This window comes from Pelophylax lessonae, assembly GCF_965119305.1.
Source record: "Pelophylax lessonae genome assembly, chromosome: 7".
Classification (NCBI taxonomy): Eukaryota; Metazoa; Chordata; class Amphibia; order Anura; family Ranidae; genus Pelophylax; species Pelophylax lessonae.
Genome location: NC_138774.1, coordinates 29,603,069 through 29,629,419, shown reverse-complemented (window position 1 = coordinate 29,629,419; position 26,351 = coordinate 29,603,069). Strand labels below are relative to the sequence as shown.

At 40.8% G+C, this 26,351-nt stretch overlaps 1 protein-coding gene across 1 annotated transcript in view; it reads right to left on the bottom strand.

Moving 5' to 3' along the window:
- LOC309559326 (TRPM8 channel-associated factor homolog) overlaps nucleotides 1–26,351 on the bottom strand; it is a 75,869-nt gene that overhangs the window by 36,619 nt on the left and 12,899 nt on the right. Inside the window, exons 2-4 of the mRNA XM_082262555.1 lie at nucleotides 20,146–20,765; nucleotides 11,432–12,417; nucleotides 9,712–9,806 (exon numbers count right to left, since the gene is read on the bottom strand). Coding sequence (XP_082118681.1) covers nucleotides 9,712–9,806; nucleotides 11,432–12,417; nucleotides 20,146–20,762 — 1,698 coding nt within the window. The 5' untranslated portion in view covers nucleotides 20,763–20,765. The remainder of the gene's footprint in view (nucleotides 1–9,711; nucleotides 9,807–11,431; nucleotides 12,418–20,145; nucleotides 20,766–26,351) is intronic.

Below are 26,351 nucleotides of genomic sequence, written 5' to 3'. Positions count from 1 at the left end.
ATTTTAGTTTGCTTCACCTGCCAGCAGCCCTTAGCAAGTGATGGGAAGTTGGGAGTGCATAACCCTGCCCACTTATTACACACTGCAGGCAGTTCATCAATTTTTCAATGCTGTGTGATGTCCTTCCTGCTGTCAATCAATCAAACGGTATAAGAACCTGGGCTTTTTTTCAGCTGGAACTGGGTGGAACTCAGTTCCACCACCTCTGACTCAGGCCCTCTTCTCCATGCTCACTACTATCACTTGTAAAAACACAGAAGTCCAACTTCTGTATTTAAAAGTGACAGCTTGTCTCCCAACGGCTCCCATGGGTCTTATCTCTTGAGCGGCTCCCACTGAGTTCAGGATGGGGACAAGGGAGATGCAGGTGCCCAGGGTGGAACGTGGATGCTGACACCCCACTGGATGATCTCCCTGCAAGTGAGAGAGAGGCAGATCCATCTACAGTATGCAGGGAGGTACTAGAACCAGCTGGGAGCTTCAGCTTAATACAGCAAAAACCTCCTTAGCAGTATTCCTGAGTGTGGCTCGGGGTTAACTTTCAGTACAAAAAGCGGTAACCCCAAGCCACACTCGGGATTACCCCACAATGTTACTTACCTTCCCTGCGCTCCCCCCGCCATCATCCCCGCCATCCTCCCCGGCGTCCTCACACTCTCTCCCCGCTCTGTGCATGGCCGATTGCCGGCACTTGCCTTCCGGTTCCCTCCCTGCGAGCGTTGCGACGCAGAGGGGTGGAACCAGCGGCAAATTCAAAAGTGTAAATACAGAAATGAGATACAAAGCTGTGATCCTAACGGATTTCATTGTATCATCCCATTTCACCACAGGATTTTACCTGGTGACTTTTCCAGTGCCCTGCCTGTGCTGTTCCAGTGCTTTGTGCATGGAAAATTTTGAATGACCATGATGTCCAAAAAGCGTTCTTAGACGAAATGGAAAACAGCGACAGCTAAAAGCGGTTTTGCGCAAAAAGAACGCTTTTTGGGCGCCATGGTCGTTCTCAATTTTCCAGGCACAAAGCACTGGAAAAGCACAGGCTGGGCACTGGGAAAGTCACCAGTAGCAATCCTCTGGTGAAATGGCATGATACAATGTAATCCGTTAGGATCACAGCTTTGTATCATCTCATTTAATGTATTTAGATTTTTGAAATTGCCGCCAGGTTCACCACCCTGCGTCCCAACCCTCGCAGAACCGGAAGACAGGTGCCGGAATCAGCTGGGAGGACAGCGGGAGGACGGCGGGGAAGGACGGCGGGGGAGGACGGCGGGTTATTGCAGGGGAAGGTGAGTTTTTCATTATTTAACAACAGATTTCCATGCAAAAGAATGTACCGCTTTTAGCACAGAAATCCTAACATAATCAGACCGCCAGGGAGGTTAAAGAGGGGGGAGAAGATAGGGGCAGTTAAGGGAGGGTTGCATGCAGAGGTTAGACCTGATGAGGGGTGAAAATGAGATGTGGATAGGGGATGCAGAGGAAAGCAGATGTGGAAGAAGGCTGAACTCTGCACTCTGTGTTTAGCGCACCCCTGAACTCTGCACTCTGTAGGCAGCACACTCCTGAACTCTACAATTTGTGTGTAACACCCCTGCCCCAAAAAAATAAAAAAAAAACCCACTTCACTCTTTACGAAATGCATTCCTGGCATTTAGTGCCCCTTTAAGACCCTCTCACTGTTAGTGAAATTTGACCATACCCATTATTTGGTGCAGTTTGGAGAGTGTGTGTGTGTTGGGTGGGGAGTTAGGGCATTGTGGCTCAGTTCCTGCACCTATTTCCTGAGAAAAAAAGCCCTGATAAGAACTATTGGAGCCCTCTTTTTTATGCATATCACCAGTGGTGGGATTCAAAAATGTTAGTAACCAGTTCCGACTTTCAATGCACAGTGATCAGCGTGCCCCCTTTCAATGCACAGTGACCAGCGTGCGTGCCCCCTTTCAATGCACAGTGACCAGCGTGCCCCCTTTCAATGCACAGTGAAAAGCGTGCGTGACCCCTTTCAATGCACAGTGACCAGCGTGAGTGCCCCCTTTCAATGCACAGTGACCAGCGTGCCCCCTTTCAATGCACAGTGACCAGCGTGCCCCCCTTTCAATGCACAGTGACCAGAGTGCCCCCTTTCAATGCACAGTGACCAGAGTGCCCCCTTTCAATGCACAGAGACCAGCGTGCCCCCTTTCAATGCAGAGATACCAGGGTGCCCCCTTTCAATGCAGAGATCATCGTGCTTGTGGCCCCTTTCAATGCAGAGACCAGCATGTGGCATGCCCCCTTCAATGCAGAGATCATCATTCGTGCCCCCTTTCAATGCAGAGACCAGCATGCTGCATGCCCCCTTCAATGCAGAGATCATCATTTGTGCCCCCTTCAATTCATAGATCATCATTTGTGCCACCTTCAATGCAGAGATCATCATTCGTGCCCCCTTCAATGCAGAGATCATCATTTGTGCCCCCTTTCAATGCAGAGATCATCATTCGTGCCCCCTTCAATGCAGAGATCATCATTCGTTCCTCCTTCAATGCAGAGATCATCATTTGTGCCCCCTTTCAATGCAGAGACAGCATGCTGCGTGCCCCCTTCAATGCAGAGATCATCATTCGTGCCCCCTTTCAATGCAGAGACCAGGCCAGCGTGCTGCGCGCCCCCTTCAATGCAGAGATCATTGTGTCCCCTTCAATGCATAGTGAACAGCGTGCCAACTTGTCAAGCCCCCCAGACCAGTGCACTTGACTTACCTGTTGTAGTGTCTTCTTCTCTTCAGTCCCCGCGTCTCCTCGAGTCCTCCCGCGTCCCACGGAGGAGGATCCGTGTGATAATAGCGAATTTTAATTTGCTATTGTCACACAATGGGTGGGTCCACCCTTTCCTACTAGAGCCAAATAGGAGTCGGGGACTGTCGGGGAGGCGGCGGCCTGGAGGAGAAGGGGTGACGTCACTGGTTGCTAGACGCTAAGCGGCTCTAGCCTAGCAACCAGTGAAGTGTGTGGGCTCTGGCCACCTCCCTGCAGCGCCGACAGAGGAGGGAGTAGCAGAGCGGTCATCAGGAGGATGATTTTTATATTACAGATGGTTAATCAAACTCACAACACAAGGCGATTCTGCGAACTTGCAAAAAAAATTAGTAACCGGTTCTATGGAACCTGTGCGAACCGGCTGAATCCCACCACTGCATATCACCATCATCACATCTGCCAACTGGGGGATCAGTGTATGTGTGATGATCAGAGCTGCCAGGAGATCTACATCCTGGTGATTGAACCCAGGGAGGCTAACAAGCGCACTTTGACCCAGCTTAATTGTGGGGTCACATCTCTTGAGGTGAGCCATCACTCAGGAGGGGGGGAGCACGAGTGAGGTGGCACATCACTTTATCATTGGAGCACCCACTGAGAGAGAACAACGGTCAGCTGTTGTAAACACAGCTGATCGTTCTTCTCCCTGGAATGATCACAGAGCTTCTGTGATCCTTCTATATAGGATCACAGGTCTCTGTGATCACTTTACAAGCCACACCCCCCAGTTAGAAACATGCCCCTAGGTACACATTTAACCCCTTGATCACCCACAATGTTAACCCCTTCCCTGCCAGTGTCATTATTGCAGTAACAGTGCATATTATTTAGCACTGATTACTGTAGTAATGTCACTGGTCCCCCCAAAAGTGTCAAAAATGTCAGGGGTCCGATCTGTCTGCCGCAATGTCGCAGTCCCGCAACAAATCGCAGATCGCAGTCAATAAAACAATAAAAATGACATAAATCTTTCCCCTTGTTTGTAGAAGCGATATCTTTTGCGCAAACCAATCAAAATACGCTTTTGCGATTTTTTTTTTTTTACCAAAAATATGTAGCAGAAAACAAATTGGCCTTAAATGTTAAAAAATGTTGATTTTTGGATTAAAAAAATCTATAGAAAAATATATAATATATATAATATTTAGAAAATATTGTTTTTTTTTTTCAGAATTGTCGCACTTTTTTGTTTATAGCGCAAAAAATAAAAATCGCACAGGTTATCAAATACCACCAAAAGAAAGCTCTATTTGTGGGGGGAAAAAACATCAATTTTATTTGTGTACAGCATCGCATGACCGCGCAATTGTCAGTTAAAGTAACGCAGTGTCGAATTGCAAAAAATGGCCTGGTCATTAAGGGGGCAAATCCTTCCTGTCCAGAAGTGGTTAATATTTTTACATATTTAACATATATGTGCACTTTTCCAAATTTTTAAAAAAAATGCCAAATCGAATAAAAAAAAGGAAAGAAAAAAAAACTTTTAATTTGTATTTATTTTTTAAATTGACACTGCTCAAAAAAATAAAAATAAAAATTGTGTTTGTTTAGTTTTGTTGAGTTTGATTGTCTGAGGATTGCAGGGGGAAAAAAACTGTTGTAAGACAATATCATGAAAAGAAAGCATTGTTTGTCTGTAAAGAGGAAGTAAACCTCCCTCTGTATCTTTTACCTATAGGCAGGGCCGCTGATAGGGGGGGGCACTGTAGGGGAGTCCTCCTGTAGGGGGCCCGGGTACACAGGGGGGCCCCAACAGCACAGGGAATCGTACTATAGTCTACAGTTGGAACTAGGAACAATACTAACTGATAACAATGCAGGTCACCAGAGATGTATAGTAACTAAGTAGAACTACTTCACTACTGTACTTAAGTAGCGAAAGGCGGTATCTGTACTTTCCTAGAGTAGAATTTTTTTCTCCTACTTCCACTTTTACTTCACTACATTTTTTCGAAGATTTAAATACTTCTACTCCAATATTTTTTTTTGTGCTGCATAGTTACTCGTTACGATTATAAAAATTACCACTGCCAGAACAGTAGATGGCAGGTTTCATGAAGCTCAAAACATGTGTATTATCAGCGCATATGAAAATAAAAGCTACTGTATGTATAAATAAAAGCTGCATTTGAAATAATAAAAAACAATATGATGTTCAAACTTTTGACTTCTTTCTTTAATAACTACATAACACAGTACTTGTACTTTTACTTTCAGTACTTGAGTAGCAATTTTTTTTTCAAAACTACTGGTACTTTTACTTTCAGTACTTGAGTAGCAAATTAAAAAAAAAAAACTATTTGTAATACTTAAGTACAAAAAATGTTGAATACTTTAGTACTTCTACTCAAGTCACTTTTTGATCGAGCACTTCCACTTCTACTCAAGTCACTTTTTCGAGCACTTTTTACTCAAGTATGGGTTTCAAGTACTTTATACATCTGCAGGTCAGGCAAAGAGCACAGAACGTCAGTTCGAAAAATTTCTGCCAGGATCGATAGGCATTTTTCCCTCATCAAACTGGCATAAAAAAAAAAACCACATTAAGTGACATAGTTAAAAGACCAAAAGGGAGCAACAAAAGAAGTTCTTACTTAGGGTTTACATATACTTTAACCACTTCAGCTCCGGAAGGTTTTACCTCCTTAATGACCAGGCCATTTTTTGCGATTCGTCGCTGCGTTACTGTGACAATTGCGCGGTCGTGCGACGCTGTACCCAAATAAAATGGATGTCCTTTTTTTCCCCACAAATAGAGATATCTTTTGGTGGTATTTGATCACCTGTGCGATTTTTAGATTTTGCAATAGAAACAAAAAAAGCTGCAATTTTGAAAAAAACACATTTTTTTACTTTCTGCTATAAAACATTCCCATTAAAAAAATCTAATTTTTTTTATCAGTTTATTTGTATTTTGCTACATATTTTTGGTAAAAAAAAATCCTAAAATGCATATATTAATTGGTTTGCGCAAACGCATTTCCAAACTACGGGATAGATTTTTGGACTTTCTTTAAATTTTTTTTGTTTTTATTAGTAATGGCGGCGATCAGCGATTTTTAGCGGGACTGTGACATTGCGGCGGACAGATCTGACACTTTGTGATACTTTTTGGGGACCAGTGACACCAGTACAGTGATCAGTGCTAAATAATATGCACGGTTACTGTATAAATTACACTGGCAGGGAAGGGGTTAATACTGGGGGTGATCAAAGGGTTAAATGTAAGCCTAATTGTGCTTACTGACTGTGGAGGGGGGGGGGGGGGCTCTGTGAAAGGCACACAGAGAATGGTGTTTCAGCTTTCCTGAGAAACACGATCTCACTGTGCCTGTCTGACAGGAGAGCCGCCTGCTTTGTTTACATAGGCAGGAGGCTCTCCTGTCAGTTCCCCGAAGATCGCAGGAAATAGGCTTCGGCGGCGCGAGCGTGCCGCCAAGACCACGTGCACATAATTACATAGATCTACGTGATTATACACACCTTGGCCGCCCTGCCGCAGTAAATCTGCGTGGGGCAGCCGGCAAGTGGTTAATAATGTGAATAAATATAAACAATTTTGTTAGAGGAACTGTGCTCCTTCCCCTGACTCTACTCTGGCTATGGCTGATTTATAAAATAAACCGAACGGCTTTGCACAACACATGTTTTGATGCACCTGGGACCATCTTAGCAACAAGACAGGATGGGATGATGCCCTCTTTGGGAGTTTCTCATCCAGGCTTCAGGAGGTTTGTAAATGGCCTACACCTATAGCAAGAGTATTAATGTAGCACTGCCTCCTTGAGGACTACCAGATTTCAAATTTTCGGGTCCCCCTGAGTTACCATTAACAACCTTGAAATGCACAGTCTCTCTCTGTCCTTCTCGGCTCGCTTCAGTAACCAGTCCAGGGGTATGTGGTTGTTTTTGTGTTTTATTAGAAATTAGGGATGGAAGAAGGGAATAGTGGGATACTCCGAATTAACTATCCACAACATTGGAGGACCTCTATCTTTAGATACAGCCAGGCTGTTAATTCACCCTGCCACTGAGGTGAATTTAGTTTTGAGTCTCTTTCTTAAGTCAACTTGATGAACTATATGTTAACTTCAAGACACTCTCCTCAGTATCCTCTCTCTTGACTGCCGAACCGGTCCACTGACTATCCTACTCCTGGGGTGGCCCCCCTCAGGTCAGGCCCCTTGACACAAGCCCCTGTACTCATGATAATGTTTTTCCAGGGTCTCCAGTGTCTCCTCTCCAGTCAGCTCTCCTGGACCTCTGGGTTCGGCTCTGTTCCTCTGGCCCTCAGGAAGACCTCCTGTTACCATGTTCCACTAGTACAGAGGAGGAGGCAGCCACCCCCTTCCCTTCGGGACTCTTCTCTCCAGCCAAAGACCCCGCAGCACATGTGCTCCTGGCTTGTATACAGTATCCCAGAATGCACTGAGGTGATTTGCCACTGCCAATCACCAGGACTGTATCAAAGCCTATGCATTCATTTGTCAGGTTTCCTCCTACTGTCCAGCATGCCTCCCTATTGGACCAGTGTGAAACACTCTCTAGACCCAATGAATCACATACTGAGAACAATGAGCAGACCTCAATAACAGATCCTGCCCTCTGGTAAGCAAAGAGCAATATAGATTTGCCTGCAGCCCCTCTAGTAAGTAGACAGAGCCAAAAACTATACTCTGTCACTAGCACCTACCTCGGAGGGTGCTACATTCAGTATTTTGTTTTTTTATTGGTTGAGCCAGATAAACTTGTGTATTTTCTCAACCTGATTAACTATGTCACTATGTATTATATACAGTCAGGTCCATAAATATTGGGACATCGACACAATTCTAATCTTTTTGGCTCTATACACCATCACAATGGATTTGAAATGAAACAAACAAGATGTGCTTTAACTGCAGATTTTCAGCTTTAATCCGAGGGTATTTACCTCCAAATCAGGTGTACGGTGTAGGAATTACAACAGTTTGTATATGTGCCTCACACTTTTTAAGGGACCAAAAGTAATGGGACAGATTAACAATCATAAATCAAACTTTCACTTTTTAATACTTGGTTGCAAATCCTTTGCAGTCAATTACAGCCTGAAGTCTGGAACGCATAGACTTCACCAGACGCTGGGTTTCATCCCTGGTGATGCTCTGCCAGGCCTCTACTGCAACTGTCTTCAGTTCCTGCTTGTTTTTGGGGCATTTTCCCTTCAGTTTTGTCTTCAGCAAGTGAAATGCATGCTCAATCGGATTCAGGTCAGGTGATTGACTTGGCCATTGCATAACATTCCACTTCTTTCCCTTATAAAACTCTTTGGTTGCTTTCGCAGTATGCTTCGGGTCATTGTCCATCTGCACTGTGAAGCGCCGTCCAATGAGTTCTGAAGCATTTGGCTGAATATGAGCAGATAATATTGCCCGAAACACTTCAGAATTCATCCTGCTGCTTTTGTCAGCAGTCACATCATCAATAAATACAAGAGAACCAGTTCCATTGGCAGCCATACATGCCCACGCCATGACACTACCACCACCATGCTTCACTGATGAGGTGGTATGCTTTGGATCATGAGCAGTTCCTTTCCTGCTCCATACTCTTCTCTTCCCATCACTCTGGTACAAGTTGATCTTGGTCTCATCTGTCCATAGGATGTTGTTCCAGAACTCTGAAGGCCTTTTTAGATGTCAAACTCTAATCTGGTCTTCCTGTTTTTGAGGCTCACCAATGGTTTACATCTTGGGGTGAACCCTTTGTATTCACTCTGGTGAAGTCTTCTCTTGATTGTTGACTTTGACACACATACACCTACCTCCTGGAGAGTGATCTTGATCTGGCCAACTGTTGTGAAGGGTGTTTTCTTCACCAGGGAAAGAATTCTTCGGTCATCCACCACAGTTGTTTTCCATGGTCTTCCGGGTCTTTTGATGTTGCTGAGCTCACCGGTGCGTTCTTTCTTTTTAAGGATGTTCCAAACAGTTGATTTGGCCACACCTAATGTTTTTGCTATCTCTCTGATTGTTTTTTGCTTTTTCAGCCTAATGATGGCTTGCTTCACTGATAGTGACAGCTCTTTGGATCTCATATTGAGAGTTGACAGCAACAGATTCCAAATGCAAATAGCACACTTGAAATAAACTCTGGACCCTTTTATCTGCTCCTCGTAAATGGAATAATGAGGGAATAACACACACCTGGCCATGGAACAACTTAGGAGCAGCCAATTGTCCCATTACCTTTGGTCCCTTAAAAAGTGGGAAGCACATATAAAAACTGTTGTAATTCCTACACCTTTCACTTGATTTGGATGTAAATACCCTCAAATCAAAGCTGAAAGTCTGCAGTTAAAGCACATCTTTTTTGTTTCATTTCAAATCCATTGTGGTGGTGTATAGAGCCAAAATGATTAGAATTGTGTTGATGTCCCAATATTTATGGACCGGACTGTAACGTTAGTAAAAACTGCACAGTTTGTTCTCATCAACAGATGCCCCCATACACCTGCACAGGCAGTTTCTAAACGTGAACTAACCCTTTAAACTGAAAGTTCAGTTTGGCTTCAAGGCAAAGGAAGAAACAGTCCCAGCATTGAGCAATCCAAGGGGAACCAATTGCAATGTTGCAATGTTTTCCTGCCTGTCTGATCCCTTTATCCTCCATAAGCACTCAATCTAGGCATTTGGATACTTACCATAGTCATTCGATTTTTATTAAAGTCTTGAGTATAAAGCTATGACATGATTTAAATTCCCCACCAATCAACCACCATGTCCTTTTCCTATTGTAAGAGCAGTTTGGAAAATGCAAGGTAAATCCCAATTGGTGGCTAGAAAAGAAACAGACTTCCATACGTCTTCCCTCAGACTCCTACAAGCTGGGACACATGGGAACCTTTACATATTTACTAAATCTGAGTTACCTTTAAGCCAATGTTGATAGCAGATTCTGGAAAAATCAATGTGGATGTCTTTCCAGGTGGGATATACAGTCCTGTACTCTGCCATGCCATTTTTCCTGAAACAAATGGACTTAGTTATATTTTGAGTTCATATATTGAATATTGATTAAAATATTGGTAAAGCACAGATTAAAAAAATGAGGGTGCTCCAGGCTGATGGGTTTATACCTTTAAAGTAGACTTGTAGTGAAAAGTGAAGATTTTCATAGTGAAAAACCAATGATTTAGGCTCCTGGGTTTAGTAACACTTTAACCACTTGCCGACCGGTCACGTTGACCGTACTGCGGCAAAGTAGCTCGATATCGTCCAGCGACGTAGACATACGTGGACTCCTCCCCCTGTGGGCGGCGCGCTCGCGCCACCAGAGACTCGCTCCCGCTGTTTTCATTTACAGCGGGAGTCGGGCCAGGGGAGGAGAGGCGGTGATCACCGCCGCTCTTCCCCGATTGTCGGGGATTGAGTGTGGAGATCCGCCCGCTTGTGAAAACAAAGCGGGCGGATCTTCTAAGTGACAGGCAGGGTCAGATTGCAGGATTCAGCATAGCTGAACATCCGATCTGTCCCTGTGTCACTTAGTCCCCTCCCCCCACACACGTTAGTAAGCGCCAGGCATACATTAACCCCTTGATCACCAATAAAAGTTAACCCCTTCCCTGCCAGTGTCATTTTTACAGTAACAGTGCATATGTATAGCACTAATTACTGCAGTAATGTCACTGGTACCCCCAAAAGTGTCAAAAATGTCAGTCAAGGGTCCGATCTGTCCGCCGCAATGTCGCAGTCCCGCAAAAAAAATCGCAGATCGCCGCCATTACTAGTTAAAAAAAAAACAATAAAAATGACATAAATTTCCCGTAGTTGGTAGCTGCGATAACTTTTGCGCAAACCAATCAAAATACACTTATTGAAATTTTTTTTTACCAAAAATATGTAGCAGAAAACAAATTGGCCTAAAATGTTAAAAATTTTTGATTTTTACATTTTTTTGGGGGGGAATTTCATATAAAAAAATTTGAAAAATATTGTTATTTTTTTTCAAAATTGTTGCTCTTTTTTTGTTTATAGCGCAAAAAGTAAAAATCGCACAGGTGATCAAATACCACCAAAAGAAAGCTCTATTTATGGGTAAAAAAAAGGACATTTGGGTACAGCATCGCACGACCGCACAATTGTCCATTAAAGTAACGCAGTGCCGAATCGCAAAGCCTGATCAGGAATGGGGTAAAATCTTCCGGTCTTAAAGCGGTTAAAAATACGCTCATTGAGAATTTTTTTGTCAAAGACATGTAGCTAAATACATTTTGGCCTAAATATATGACAAAACTTGAATATATTGGATATTTTTTAACTGTCAAAGTAGAAAAATATTGTTATTTTTTCAAAATTGTCGCTTTTTTTTAATTAATATCGCAAAAAATGAAAATCGCAGAGGTGATCAAATACCACCAAAGGAAAGCTCTGTTTGTGGGAAAAAAGGCGTTGCATGACCGTGCAATTGTCAGTTAAAGTCGCACAGTGCCGAATCGCAAAAAGTGGCCTGGACGTAAGACAGCAAAATCTTCCGGGGCTTAAGTGGTTAAGCAACACAACCCAATGCACATGGTGTGAACCGATCCTTAGAGATGTAACATATTCCTTTTAATGAAAAATACAGCTTTAAAATTAAGTAATATACTTTACCTTTACTTGTACAATCGATCTGAAGGTTCTGGGGAGGGCTCACAGGAAGACTTGTTCCTGAAATAAGTTTTCTTACTATATCTTCAAAGTTTGGCAATGTATTAGGAAGCCCAGCTGCAATATGCACTAAAAAGGCTTCCTTGCCTCCACGTTTAACAGGCCGATCTGGACCTACTTGCGGCAGTCCATGTTTTAGCAGTGTATTGATAAGGGCTCCTTTATATTGATAAAAAGCCTGATTATCTTGTTTTTTTACTGCCAATAATGTTAGACTGTCTTCTGATAGTTTGCTCATCCAAGATGCCAAAGGTTCTTCGATCTTCTGGTTGGTGTCCATCAAAATCTTTAATTTGTGAAGAGCCTTGCGGCTTTGATAGCCCTTTGAATGATCTTCAGTATTCAGAATATAAAGCTCATATGGTTTAGCTACAGTACCCACAATAGTGATCCCAAACTGGTTAGTAATTTTATTTCCAGGGAAATCTGTAAGAGCATCTTTACCAGGATTTTGAGAAGCCCAGTGCCAAGCTTGCCCGGCAATAAGAAGTCCTCCTCCTTCTGCAACAAACTCCAGCATGTCCTCAGCATTTTTATCATTGTAGGATGTGCAGCAATAAACACTGAATGATTTGTTAAAGTCAGACTGCTGAATTTCGAAACCTCCCTCAAGGAAATTCTTAATTCCTCTCAATTTCCAATCTACTCCAATCTTTCCTCTTCTTCCAGCATCCAGCCAGGAGATGAGGTTGCTGACCAACTGTTTTTGACCGGATTGGCATATTTGCTGCTCATGGGTTGCTACAACAACCTTGCCTTTTCCATAGTAAGCGGCTGCTAGATATGTTTTTTGGGAATTATCTTGAGTGAGAGGGAAGGCCAACTGGCCATGAACAATGAGATGGGATGGGGATCCACTTTTTGGCAAACGTACTTCAGTGAGCCTGTTAAACAACTGGTTCAGATCCTTGGAAAGGTCCCACTCGTGCCTATAAGTAACACATAAATTATATTAATTGTTATATAATAGGCTTAGTTACTTTGACTTATTTCTTGGCTTTCTTTTCAGGCTTGGTTACCAACTGTTCATCTTACCTTTTAATAACCTAGAAAGGTTCATACTGTATATGCAGCACCCTCTAGCAGCTAGCTAGTGTGCTAGATGTAAATAGGTTTGTTAGTGTAGGAAAATTGATTTGGCTGAGAGTCAGGCCTGTGTGGAATTTGGGTCAGGGTTGTGTGACTTAGGGAGGCTGGATGACTCAGTAATCAGCATCTCTGATGCCTCCCCCTGTTTTCTGGAAACTTGGGGAAGCTTACAGATATAATGGGTGGAGACGAGGGGGAGCTGCTTGGCATATTTCTGAGGTCCTCAACCAATCCACAGCAAAAAGGGTCTGGAAGGAGATAGGCACCTCATAAATTGTCATGAGTCTTGCTGGCAGGCGCAGTCGAGTGGAAGATGGAGTGCTGAGGAGGCTGTCGGAGGCTCTTGCAGGGTGCCCCCTAGTCTGGGGGGGGGGGGTTGATCTCAGGCCTAGGGCTCAGGTGGAGGTGGAGGGACCCTTTACAACACATTAAGGATTCCTTTCCTGGAGGTACGGGAGCAAGTGAAAGAACAGCAGGAGCAGGTCAGCACGTCTGGGAGATCTCCTGAGAAGTCAACTGGGTGGGCTGGTAAGTGTTTGTGAGTCTGGGAGGACTGTGGAGAAAGTGTCAGTCTGGGAGGACTGTTAAGAAGTTAGCCAGGGGGGCTAGTGAAAGGGGCAGCTGCAGCCAGGTTGACTGGCAGTGCCTGAAGAGGTGGTGCTAGTATCAGTGACCACGGGAGGAAGTGCTGGAAATGTGTGAGCTGGATCACCCAATCAAGTATAGGGGCTACGAGTCCCTGCATGTAATAAACCTTTGCTACAAAACCACAACAGTGTGACATAGTTGAGTTTCTGCAAGCAAGAGTGTGCTGGAGGAAGAGGAGAACCTGTATATAGGTTTGCGTATAGGAGAAGTGTCATTGAAATTTGTTGTTTAAAGTCAAGTGGGCAAGCCATAATGCCCATACCCCATTAACGTTCATTACCCTCAATAAAAAAAATAAAAATGTCACGGACTGTTCTTTGACTCTGAGTGACTGTGGAAATTCGGTGTGCCTGGCTATGCAGGGTGGGGGATTCCAGTTAATCTACATCCCCTAAGAGGGGTGCGCTTCATACACTATATTACCAAAAGTATTGGGACACCTGCCTTTACACTCAAATGAACTTTAATGGCGTCCCAGTCTTAGTCCGTAGGGTTCAATATTGAGTTGGCCCACCCTTTGCAGCTATAACAGCTTCAACTCTTTTGGGAAGGCTGTCCACAAGGTTTTAGAATGGTGTCTATGGGAAAGTTTGACCATTCTTCCAGAAGCACATTTGTGAGGTCAGGCACTGATGTTGGACAAGAAGACCTGGCTCGCAGTCTCCGCTCTGATTCATCCCAAAGGTGTTTTATTGGGTTGAGGTCAGGACTTTTTTTGTGCACTGGTCACTGGGGGGATTATGGTGTGGGGTTGTTTTTCAGGGATTGGGCTTGGCCCCTTAGTTCCAGTCAAGGGAACACTTAAGGCGTCAGCATACCAATACATTTTGGACAATTTCATGCTCCCAACTTTGTGGGAACAGTTTTGGGGTGGCCCCTTCCTATTTCAACATGACTGCACACCAGTGCACCAAGCAAAGTCTATAATGATATGGATGAGCGAGTTTGGGGTGGAGGAACTTGACTGGCAGAGACCTGACCTCAACCCCATAGAACACCTTTGGAATGAATCAGAGCAGAGACTGCCCACCAGGCCTTCTCGTCACACATCAGTGCCTGACCTCACAAATGCGCTTCTGGAAGAATGGTCAAACATTCCCATGGACACACTCCTAAACCTTGTGGACAGCCTTCCCAGAAGAGTTGAAGCTGTTATAGCTGTAAAGGGTGGGCCAACTCAATATTGAACCCTACGTACTAAGACTGGGATGCTATTAAAGTTCATGTGTGTAAAGGCAGGCGTCCCAATACTTTTGACAATATAGTGTGTGTGTTTTTGATGATATATGAGCCATACGAAAAGTTGTACAACCATATTGGAGTATTTTTATTTTTTAGCAAAATTTTCAAGTGCCTTTGTTAATCACTATTTACGTCATAGCACAGCTCACAATTTTTATTGTTTTGGAAATTTATTATACCAGGCAAGTCATTTATCTTGTCCTGGAGGGTTTTGCTGCTGTGGGAATTATTAGTTTTAATTTAAGTTTCCTGGGTGTGGGGAATTGAAAGACTGAGTGTCACAAACGAATAGATTACAATAGAATAGAATAAAAGCAAATTAATATAACCGTCTTCCAAAATTCAAACTTTAAATAGAATGGATTTGAATTAGAATGGAATAGAATAGAAAAAAAAAAACAACAGAATATAATTCAGTATATTAGAATAGAATAGAATAAAATAGAAAGAATATAACCAAATTCATAGTTACATAGTAGTTGAGGCTGAATAAAGACAATAGTCCATCCAGTTCAACCTGTGTAGGTGTGTGTGGACGCAATCATCTCACATAGCCCTGAATGTTCTGATCCTTGAGATGTACGTCCAAGATTCTTTTAAAAGTATCCATACTCCCCCACAGTTACCACCATTTGTGGCAGAGAATTCCACAATCTTGTAGCCCTGACTGTAAAAAAAACCCTGCGCAGCCTGAGGCTAAAACGCTTCTCTTCTAATCGCATTGTATGGCTACGTGTCCTCATGCATTCGTTGTGACTGAATAGTTTTTATTCTATGCTGAGATCACCGTTGAGGTATTTGTAAACTGCTATCATGTCCCCTCTCAGACGTCTCTTCTTCAGGGAGAATAAATCAAGCGCTTGTAAGCGCTCTTCAGAATTAAGATCCTCCAAGCCCATAATTAGTTCAGTTGCTCTCCTCTGGACTCTCTCCAGCTCCAACACATCCCTCCTGAGGACTGGCGACCAGAACTGGACAGAATACTCCAGATGCGGTCGGACCAGAGTTTTATAAAGTGGTAGGATTATAGTTTTATCTCTGGAATACATACCCTTCCTTATGCATGCAAAAATTCTCCCGGCTTTGGCAGCTGCAGCTTGACATTGCATGCTATTACTAAGTCTATCTTCTACTAAGACCTCCAGATCTTTCTCCATTTTTGAATCCCCCAGAGGTTCCCCCCTCCCCTAAAGTGTATTGGGCGTTTATGTTTTTAGTCTCCAAATGCAATACCTTACACTTCTCCACATTAAACCTCATTTGCCATGTAGTTGCTCACTCTGTTATTTTGTTGAGCTCATTCTGTAAGATTTCTGCCTCACGATGTGAAGGTATTTCCCTACTTAATTTTGCGTCATCTGCAAAAACTGATATCGAGCAACTGATCCCGTCCTCAATGCTATTTATGAATAAATTGAACAAAATTCAATTTATGAAGAAGATAGTTATATTCTTTTTATTTTTTTTTCTATTCAAATTAGAATTTCTAATAGAATATAAAATAATAAATTAGAAAAAGAGAGCATAGAATAGAATAGAATAGAATAAATTAGAAAGAATACAATGAATTTGAATAGAATAGATTAGACTAGAATAGAAAATAATAGAATAGAAAATAATAGAATAGAAAAGAATAGAAAACAAAATAGACTAGGATTCAATAGAATAGAAAAAATTGTTACTCTTTTGTCATATGCTTTAATTACCTTAATAAAGCACCTTTTTGTGAAAAAAAAAATAGAATAGAAAAAAATAGAAAGAATATAACCATCTTCTGAAATTCAAATAGAAAAAATTCAAATAAAAACAGTTAGAATTGAATAGAAAAGAATAGAATAGAAAATAAGAGAATAGAATACAATAGAAAAGAATAGAATAAAAAAAAACAATAGAGAAGAATGAAATGGAATAGAATAAATTGGAAAGAATATAACTGTCTTCCAAAATTAAAGTTTTGAACAGAATGAATTAGAAATGGAATAGGATAGATTGGAATAGAACATATTAGAATAGAAAAAATAGAATATAATTCAATAGAATAGAATAAATAAAAAGAATACAACCATCTTCTGAAATTTGAATTCCAAATAGAATAAATTTGAATTCAATTAGAATAGAATAGAAAACAAGAGAATACAGTAGAGTAAAAAATAAAAGAATAGAAAATAAGAGAATAGAATATTAAAAACAATAGAATGGAATAAACTAAAAAGATAATAACTTTGTTCAGAAATATTTGATAAGAATAAATTTGATTAGAATAAATTTGAATTAGAATAGAACAGATTAGAACAGAATAGAAAAGAAAAGAAGAGTCTAGGATAGTATAGAATAGAAAATAATCAAATAGAAATAAACAATAAAATAGAATAGAATAAATTAGAATATAAGCATCCTTCTAAATTCAAAATTTGAATGGAATAAACTGGAATTTAAATGCCAATTTGAATTGGATTGAGATTTTTCTAAGTCAGTTAAATCTAACTTAATTTAACCGAATTCAGAAAGTTTAAATCAAATTTGAAAATGAATAAACCCAAACAATTCTGAAAATTAAGTAAACTAATTTAACACATTTAACTAAATTAAATTATTTAACCGCTTTAAGACTGCCCGCCGCAGATTTATTGCATCAGGCAGCTGTTCCTGGGCAAACCAACGTAGCTCTATGTCGCTCGCGCAGGCAGCTAGGGGGCGAGCGCACGTCGCCACCGGCGCGCTCCCGCCCCCGCTCGTCAGCGGGGAAGCTGGCGCGTGTGTCAGGCAGCTCCGATTGCCGCCTGACACTCTCAATCTCTCCCTGCTGACAGAGAAGGACGGTCGGCTGATGTAAACACAGCTGTCCATACTTCTCCCTGCAATGATCACAGAGACCATGTGATCCTGCTATATAGGATCGCATGTCTCTGATCATTTCACAAGCCACGCCTCCCACAGATAGAATCACTCCCCTAGGCTTACATTTAACCCCTTGATCACCAACAGGGTTAACCTCTTCCCTGCCAATGGCATTATTACAGTAACAGTGCATATTTTTAGCACTGATTACTGTAGTAATGTCACTGGTACCCCCAAAAGTGTCAAAAATGTCAGTTAGGGGTCCAATCTGTCCGCCGCAATGTCGCAGTCCTGCAAAAAAAAAAAAAATCGCAGATCGCCGCCATTACTAGTAAAACAATAAAAATGACATAAATCTTTCCCGTAGTTAATAGACGCAATAACTTTTGTGCAAACCAATCAAAATACGCTTATTGCAATTTTTTTTTTTTTTACCAAAAATATGTAGCAGAAAACAAATTGGCCTAAAATGTTAAAAAAAAAAATTATTTTTTATTTTTTTTTGAAAATATTATATTATATAGCAGAATGTAAAAATTATTGTATTTTTTTTTTTAAATTGTCGCTCTTTTTTTCTTTATAGCGCAAAAAATAAAAATCGCACAGGTGATCAAATACCACCAAAAGAAAGCTCTATTTATTAGAAAAAAAGGACGTATATGTTGTTTAGGTACAGTGTTGCACGACTGTGCAATTGTCCGTCAAAGTAACGCAGTGCCGAATCGCAAAATAGGGCCTGGTCATTAAGGGGGGAAAATATTCCGTTCTTAAAGTGGTTAAATAAGGAATAGAAACAGAACACTTTTTTTTGTTCTGTAAATGTCGAGTTTGTGGTCTGAAAAAATAATTACTGTAAATATACATTTTAGGATATAGCTTGCAGGGTTGATCGAATGGAAAAAATCTGTACATGAAGACTTTCGGTAGATCAACTTCTGTTCAATCTCACTCTTATACATGGACCGAAATTCAGGTGGTCCCTGGCGAACCGGGCAAATTTCAATCCATTTATGGCTGGCTTTGTCATGAAAGGTTAAATAGACAATAGGACTTCCAGCATGTGCCTGTCCAACAGATGAAATAGAGGTGAATAGAGAAGGGTTCAGTGGTGATGTCCCCAGCCTTGCTGGCTGTTGCCTCTGGCAATACAGTGAGTCCTTCAAACTCCATGGCAGAGAGAGAAGAGAAACCTCATTATAAAGAGAAAGCTAACTTTAAATGCCTTTTCTAACTATCAGTTATTGGCATCTTTGTTCTGTTCATGTAATTACATCGATTCAGTATTCACATAAATTCGTTTAGTTAAACTTCTTAAAATCGTTTTCGGAATTTGGTTTGTTTATTCGAATCGATTCAAATTTTCCGCATTCGGAGAATTTGAATCCAATTGACTTGCATTTGAATTAGAATCAAATTCCATTTTAATTGCATTTGAATGGAATTCCATTCTAAATTCAATTTATTCTATTCCAAATTAGAATTTTGGGAAGATGGTTATATTATTTCTATTCTATTGTTTTTTCCCCATTCTATTCTATTCTTTTATTTTCTGTTATATTCTATTATTTTCTATTCTATTCAAATTAAAGTTTATTATATTCCAAATTCTAATTTTGGACAACACTTATCTTGTTCTATTCTATTCTATTGTCTATTCTATTTTAATTTATTATTTTCTATTCTATTACTTTATTTTCAATTCTATTATATTCTGTTCTTTTATTTTCTATTCTAATCTTTTATTTTCTATTCTATCCCTTTATTGTCTAATTTTATAATCCAATGTATTGTATTCGGAATTTGAATTTCATAAGAAGGTTATATATTTTTTAATTCTATTCTTTTCAATTCTTTTTTTTTTTTCTATTATATTTATTTCTATTCTATTCTTTTCTATTGTTTTCTAATTGTAAATGTATTCTATTTAAAATTTGAATTTCAGAGGATGGTTTTATTTGTTGTTTGAAAAAATCCAACCAGAAGAAGATGATAAAAAAGAAATGATATAATTTATTTATTGCTACATGATGAAATTTCATCATGTAGCAATAAATACATTATATCATTTCTTTTTTATCATCTTCTTCTGGTTGGATTTTTTTCAAACAGCATTGACCTCAATTAAAGTCCCACAACCTCCCCCTTTTTTCTTGCATATAGTTTCAGGGATGGAGGTCTCTGCTGTGATGCTGCGGATCAATCCTATATTTTGCATACAATGGTTTTATTTGTTTTCTATTTTATTGAATTTGTTATTCTATTATATTATTATATTAATTTTCCTTTATTTTCTATTCTATTTTATTCTGTTCTTTTATTTTCTATTCTATTTTGTTCCGTTTTACTGTATTCTTTTCTATTCTTTTCTTTTATTTTCCCTTCTATCCCATTATTGTATTGTTTTTTTTTTTCTATTCTTTTATTTTGTATTCTGTTCTGTTTTACTCTATTATAATATATTATTTTATTTTCTATTCTATTATTTTTTTATTCTATATTGTTCTCTATTTTATTCCTTTATTTTCTATTCTGATTTATTCTCTTTGGAAATTCCAATTCGATTCAAAAACTATTCAAATTTGAAAATGCTTTAAATTCGAAAACTATTCCAATACAATTAAAAAAATATTCGATTTCGATTGAAAACTACTCAATTTAGAATTTCATCCAAAATTTTGCTTTATTATTTAGGATTTTTTTAACATCGTTACTATTGTAATTTGGAAATTTGGATACACCAGAATTTCCGAATAATGAAAAATTTGTCTGAATTTCAATATGGAACTAAACAAACTGCACATGTCTACTATCCATCATTTTATCAACGTCAAGGTACTTACTTCACCATTAGTGATGATGTAGGGATTTGTGGAGTTGGCTCATATACACCTTTTTGTCCGTAGTCACTCAAGAAATGGATTCCAGCTACACTTGTCACTTTGTTTCCAGGATAATCAAGTAAAACATTTTTACCCTTGTTTTTGATCATCCAGTGCCAAGCTTGGCCTGCAATTAGTAGTCCTTTGCCCTCTTTTAAAGCCATAATGAGCTCATTTGACTGTCTGTCATCATAGGCGTCCATACAATAAACCCCGAATCGGTCCTGGAAATCAAAGGTGGGTTCAACCACATGACCTTTGTTAGAGAGGATCTGAATCACTGATGAAAATTTTTTATGGATTCCCACTACTGAGTCGGCAGAGGGCTTAAGCCACTCTATGGCATTAACGAGGAACTGGTTGAAGTTAGGACTCGTGACATAATTTTCATGTGTCATCACCACCAGACGTCCCTTTCCATACTGTGATGCAGCGATCAGCACTTGACCCGAAGGATTCACCATCACTGGAAAGGCTGAATCTCCATAAAGTAATAAATCACAAGGTACGGCTTCATCAATAAAGTTCAAGGTTTTGATATTCTTAACCAGAGCTTTGTAGGATTCTGTAGGATCCATGACCTAAAAAGACATATTTGTATGAAACATAAAGATACAATATTGATGGAGCTGTTCCCTAGAACAGGGGTCTTCAAACTATGGCCCTCCAGTTGTTCAAGAACTACAATTCCCATCATGCCTAGTCATGTCTGTGAATGTCAGAGTTTTACAATGCCTCATGGGATGTGTAGTTCCGCAACAGTTGGAGGGCCGTAGTTTGAGGATCCCTGCCCTAGAGTCGAAATCCTTTTTTTTTTTTTCTAGTATATACACAGACAGCCGGCGCTCAGGTAAATATAATAATAACTGGTAAAATTAATTAAAGTTCAATTGAAATGCAATTAAATATAAATATAAATAAACCCTGGTTAGTTCAAGGAGTCAATGGTAGACTCTAAAGAGTCAGTGATCCACACTAGGGCTAAGGCATTTTTATTAGTATTATTTTATTTTTATTTTAAATTTTATTTTTAGTTTGATTTTTTTTATTTTTATTTCTATTTTTGTTTACATTTTTTTATTTACATTTTTGTTTATTTTTATTTTCATTTTTTGGTTATTATTTGTATTATTTCTTATTATTATTTCCCTTAAATTTATATATTTCCTTTCATATAATATATATTTTTTCAGTTCATATATAATTTCTTCACTTTTTTATCTTTATTTATTTTTTTATATTTATTTTATTTTAAATTTTTATTTTCATTCTCTCATGTACTTAAACTTTTAATTATCCATTGTATCAATTTAACTTATTTTTTCTCATTTATTAATCCTTAGATTTATTTTTAATATTTTTTCCTTTATTATTTCCATTTCCATCCTTATCCCATCCTGTTTCTTGATCCTTGTTCTTGAACATGTGTTTTTAATTATGTGACACTTAACGTCAGTCCTGTACCTGTGCATATAAACTTTGCCCCTCTTACATTCCGGCCACACTTGATAAAGGAGCGCGCATGCTCAGTGAGAGGCTCACGCATGCTCGGAAACGCGTTGTGTACTCTGGCTCTGTGGTGATGTCATACGCCAGCCGGCGCTGTGCCTCCACAAGTGGACTGCACAGCTGAGAGCCGGAAGCAGCCTGTCTCCCCGCTGAAGATACCATGCTGGACGGAGATAGAAGGCACATTCATATCACAGAACTCTAATGCTGGTTTTCTCCCTGCCGCTGAAGCAGCCTCATCCACAAAGAGCTTCACCTTATTCCTCCTACCTAATGTGAGTTTTTAAATGTGCCATGTACCTTGGATTATTAAATACTACACTCAGAGGCGTTCTCCTATTTCTTTCTTCATTTTTTTTGTTTCTAGAGGGCCTCTTCCCTCTCCGGGGCAAAAACAAGGTTAAGCACTTTTTACCCTATCTGTATATAAAAGAAAGTGCAGCGCAATCATGATAGAAATAGAAACATTGCATAATTCACGGGATAAACTAATAATACGTATATGCAAAAAAATTTGTAATTGAAATATGTATAAAATCAAGTCCACTAGATCAGTGGTCCTCAACTCTGGCCTACAGGGCCCACTAACAGGCCAGATTTGCAAGATAACTGAAATACATCCCAGGTGATATCATTTGCTGCTCAGTGATTGCAGTACTCTAGTCTGCATCTCCCCAAGGTAATACTTAAAATCTGGCCTGTTAGTGGGCCCTGAGGACCGGAGTTGAGGACCACTGCACTAGATGATAAACTGAAGCTTTGAAAAAGTTCCAACATGAAAAAAGCCCAAAGCATAGGAGTGTGGAGGATTCCTCAGTGAGTGAAAAGATCAAGGACCAGAGTGCTGATATCAATAAATATGATGACTTCTTGTATGCAGCTATAATCCCATCACCAAGGCTTTTTCTGCCTCTCACCTCCAGACCCAGACCCTGCAGGGTCAAACGGCATAAATGGATATAAATCAGGCAGCTTCAGTCCTCATTTAACTCCCTTCTTGGATGGCCAAACCTGACCTCATCCGCAATACAAGCATGTGGGGAGAGAGGAAGCAGACATCTAGTGCTCTTCGTATATTTCAAAATTTTTATTGAAGTTTAATATAGCACTTACATTGCGAAAGGTATGTCTCGCGCGTGTAGCAAACAGGGTGTACAACTGCATCCTTTAGGTGTAGTCCGTTTGTGTTTCCCTATCCCCACTGATGAAGTGCCGCCTACACAGGACGTAACGCGTACGGGGGAAATCACGTGACCCGCGGCCATCTTGGTACACCTAGAGGATGCAGTTGCATAATAATGAGATATTCAAAGAAGCTTGACCGCACATAAAAGTAAATAAACTCTGAGTGTTTATTCCCATAAAACGAAAACAACAGTGCATCACACAGACATGGACATGGTTGACACGTTTCACGACTCTATGGGTCGCTTACTCATGATGAATGAGTAAGTGACCCATAGAGTTGTGAAACGCGTCATACATGTCCATGTCTGTGTGATTCACTGTTGTTTTCATTTTATGGGAATAAACACTCCAAGTTTATTTACATTTGAGTGCGGTCAAGCTTCTTTGAATATCTCATTATTGGACGACGGATCCAACTAGCACCTGGGTGTTTGCCTCACCTGAGTGGCTTTTTCTGTGTTGTTTGGATGCAGTTGCACACCTTGTTTGCTACACGCCCGACACATAACTTTCGCAATGTAAGTGCAATCTTAAACTTTAAGCCTGTCCCAAGTCTGTCCTCATTACCAAGAATGCAAGAAGCCCAGCTTCTACACCTTTAACCCTATCTAAGAAAGGACATTTTTTAAATATACAGTGAACAAAATTATAAACACAACACTTGTTTTTGCTGCCATTTTTTGTGAGCTGAACTCAAAGATCTAAGACTTTTTCTATGTACATGTAGCACCCTACAGGTAGGTGCTAGGTAAAAATATAATGGGCCTTGGCTGCCTAACAGCAGGGCCATGATTTCAGCTGGGCTGTCATGTCTCCCAGGTGTGGTTACTGAAAGGGGAGTCTCCCCACTGGCTCTGTGAGAGGATTCTCATTGGGCAGTGGAGGAAATCTACTCAATGTCCCATTTGAGCTCGCATCTACTCCAGAAGGCAGATTATGCCGCAGAGGATTCTGGGAGGGGGTATAAGTCTGAGGGGAGCGCATGACGCAGCATCTTTGGTGGGAAGCAGAGTCCCAGGAGGGAGAGTACGGCTGTCTCTCCGCCTGTCAGGAGCTGAGCTGCAGAGAGGATCTGGTGTGCCGAGGACCAGTGGAGAAAAAGAGGGGTTCAGTTCCAGGAAAGCCTTCCAAGGTGGTGAGTACTGTGAACTGCCCCTGGGTTCTGCCTAGTGTAGAGTGGACCACTCCGGTGAAGGTCCCAGGGATCCTAGAGCCTGCAAGTGTAAAGGAGTTTGCCTAGTGAAAGGACCTTGAAGTGTAAAGGGGGTTGCCTAGTGAGAGGACCCTGGAAGTGTAGAGGGGGCGCCAGCGGTTGGGCCCTGAAGAGTCAAGTGTGCAGTGTTAAGAGTTGCAGCAGTACAAGCAGTTACAAGGAGCTACCTCAGTCAGTGAAGGGCTGGAGGGAATCATGCACACGACTTTTGAGCTAGACAGAGTGTCAAGAGCCAAGGATCATTACAGTCCTGTATCTTCTGAGTTAACCAAGGAGTTAAGCCAAGGAGTTGAGCCAGAGGAGTATCCCACTCATTCCCTTCTCCCATCCCCATTATAAAATAAACAACACAAACCAAAGATGCCGGAATGGTCATTGTCTCAGTTCTCACACTTGGGTTTACAACTTAAATGTGTTGGAACTGTTTCCGGTAACAATGGCAGACCCACCTCAGGCCCAATGCCTGGAAATATTGCTACATACACAAAAGGCCTATTTCTCTCAAATATAGTTCACAAATCTGTCTAAATCTGTGTTAGTGAGCACTTCTCCTTTGCCGAGATAATCCATCCACCTCACAGGTGTGGCATATCAAGATGCTGATTAGACAGCATGATTATTGCACAGGTGTGCCTTAGGCTGGCCACAATAACAGGCCACTCTAAAATGTGCAGTTTTACTGTATTGAGGGGGGGGGGTATGGGGGGGTCCGAAAACCAGTCAGTATCCATTTGCCTCACGCAGTGCAACACATCTCCTTGGCATAGTGTTGATCAGGTTGCTGATTGTGGCCTGTGGAATGTTGGTCCACTCCTCTTCAACAGCCGTGCAAAGTTGCTGGATATTGGCAGGACCTGGAACACACTGTGGTATACGCCGATCCAGAGCATCCCAAACATGCTCAATGGGTGACATGTCCGGTGAGTATGCTGGCCATACTAGAACTGGGATGTTTTCAGCTTCCAGGAATTGTGTACAGATCATTGCAACATGGGGCTGTGCATTATCATGCTGCAACATGAGGTGATGGTTGAGGATGAATGGTACAACAATGGGCCTCAGGGTCTCATCACGTATCTCTGTGCATTCAAAATGCCATCAATAAAATGCACCTGTGTTCATTGTCCATAACATATGCCTGCCCATACCATAACCCCACCACCACCATTGACCACTCCATCCACAACATTGGCTTCAGCATACCGCTCACCCACACGATGCCATACGCGCTGTCTGTCATCTGCCCTGTACAGTGAAAACCAGGATTCATCTGTGAAGAGAACACCTCTCCAAAGTGCCAGACACCATCGAATGTGAGCATTTGCCCACTCAAGTCGGTTATGATGATGAACTGCAGTCAGGTTGAGACCCAGATGAGGATGACGAGCATGCAGATGAGCTTCCCTGAGACGGTTTCTGAAAGGTTGTGCAGAAATTCTTTGATTATGCAAACCGATTGTTGCAGCAGCTGTCCGGGTGGCCGGTCTCAGACGATCTTGGAGGTGAAGATGTTGAATGTGGAGGTCCTGGGCTGGTGTGGTTACACGTGGTCTGCGGTTGTGAGGCCGGTTTGATGCACTGCTAAATTCTCTGAAACGCCTTTGGAGATGGCTTATGGTAGAGAAATGAACATTTAATTCACGGGCAACAGCTCTGGTGGACATTCCTGTAGTCAGCATGCCAATTGCACGCTCCCTCAAAACTTGCGACATCTGTGGCATTGTGCTCTGTGATAAAACTGCACATTTTAGAGTGGCCTTTTATTGTGGCCAGCCTAATGCCTCGTACACACGATCAGATAATCGTATGAAAAAAAAAATCACTTTTGAATTGATCGCCCGATAATCTGATCGTTGGTACACAGCTTTCGACAGCCGATCACATTTCAAAAAAATCCAAAGGGACAAACATGAAAACTTTTGTCTTATGATAGCCAAGTGAACGACAATCATTTAACCACTTAAGCCCCAGAAGATTTTACCTCCTTCCTGACCAGGGGGTTTTTTGCGATTTTTTACTGCGTGACTTTAACGGACAGTTGCACGGTCGTGCAACGCTGTACCTAAACGAATTTGACGTCCTTTTTTTCCCCACAAACAGAGCTTTTTTTTGGTGGTATTTGATCACCTGTGCGATTTTTTGATCATGCGCTATAAACAAAAAAAGCGTCAATTTTGCAAAAATAACAATATTTTTCAAATTTTTTTTATGAAATTTCCAAAAAAAATGTAAAAATCTAAATTTTTTAACATTTTCG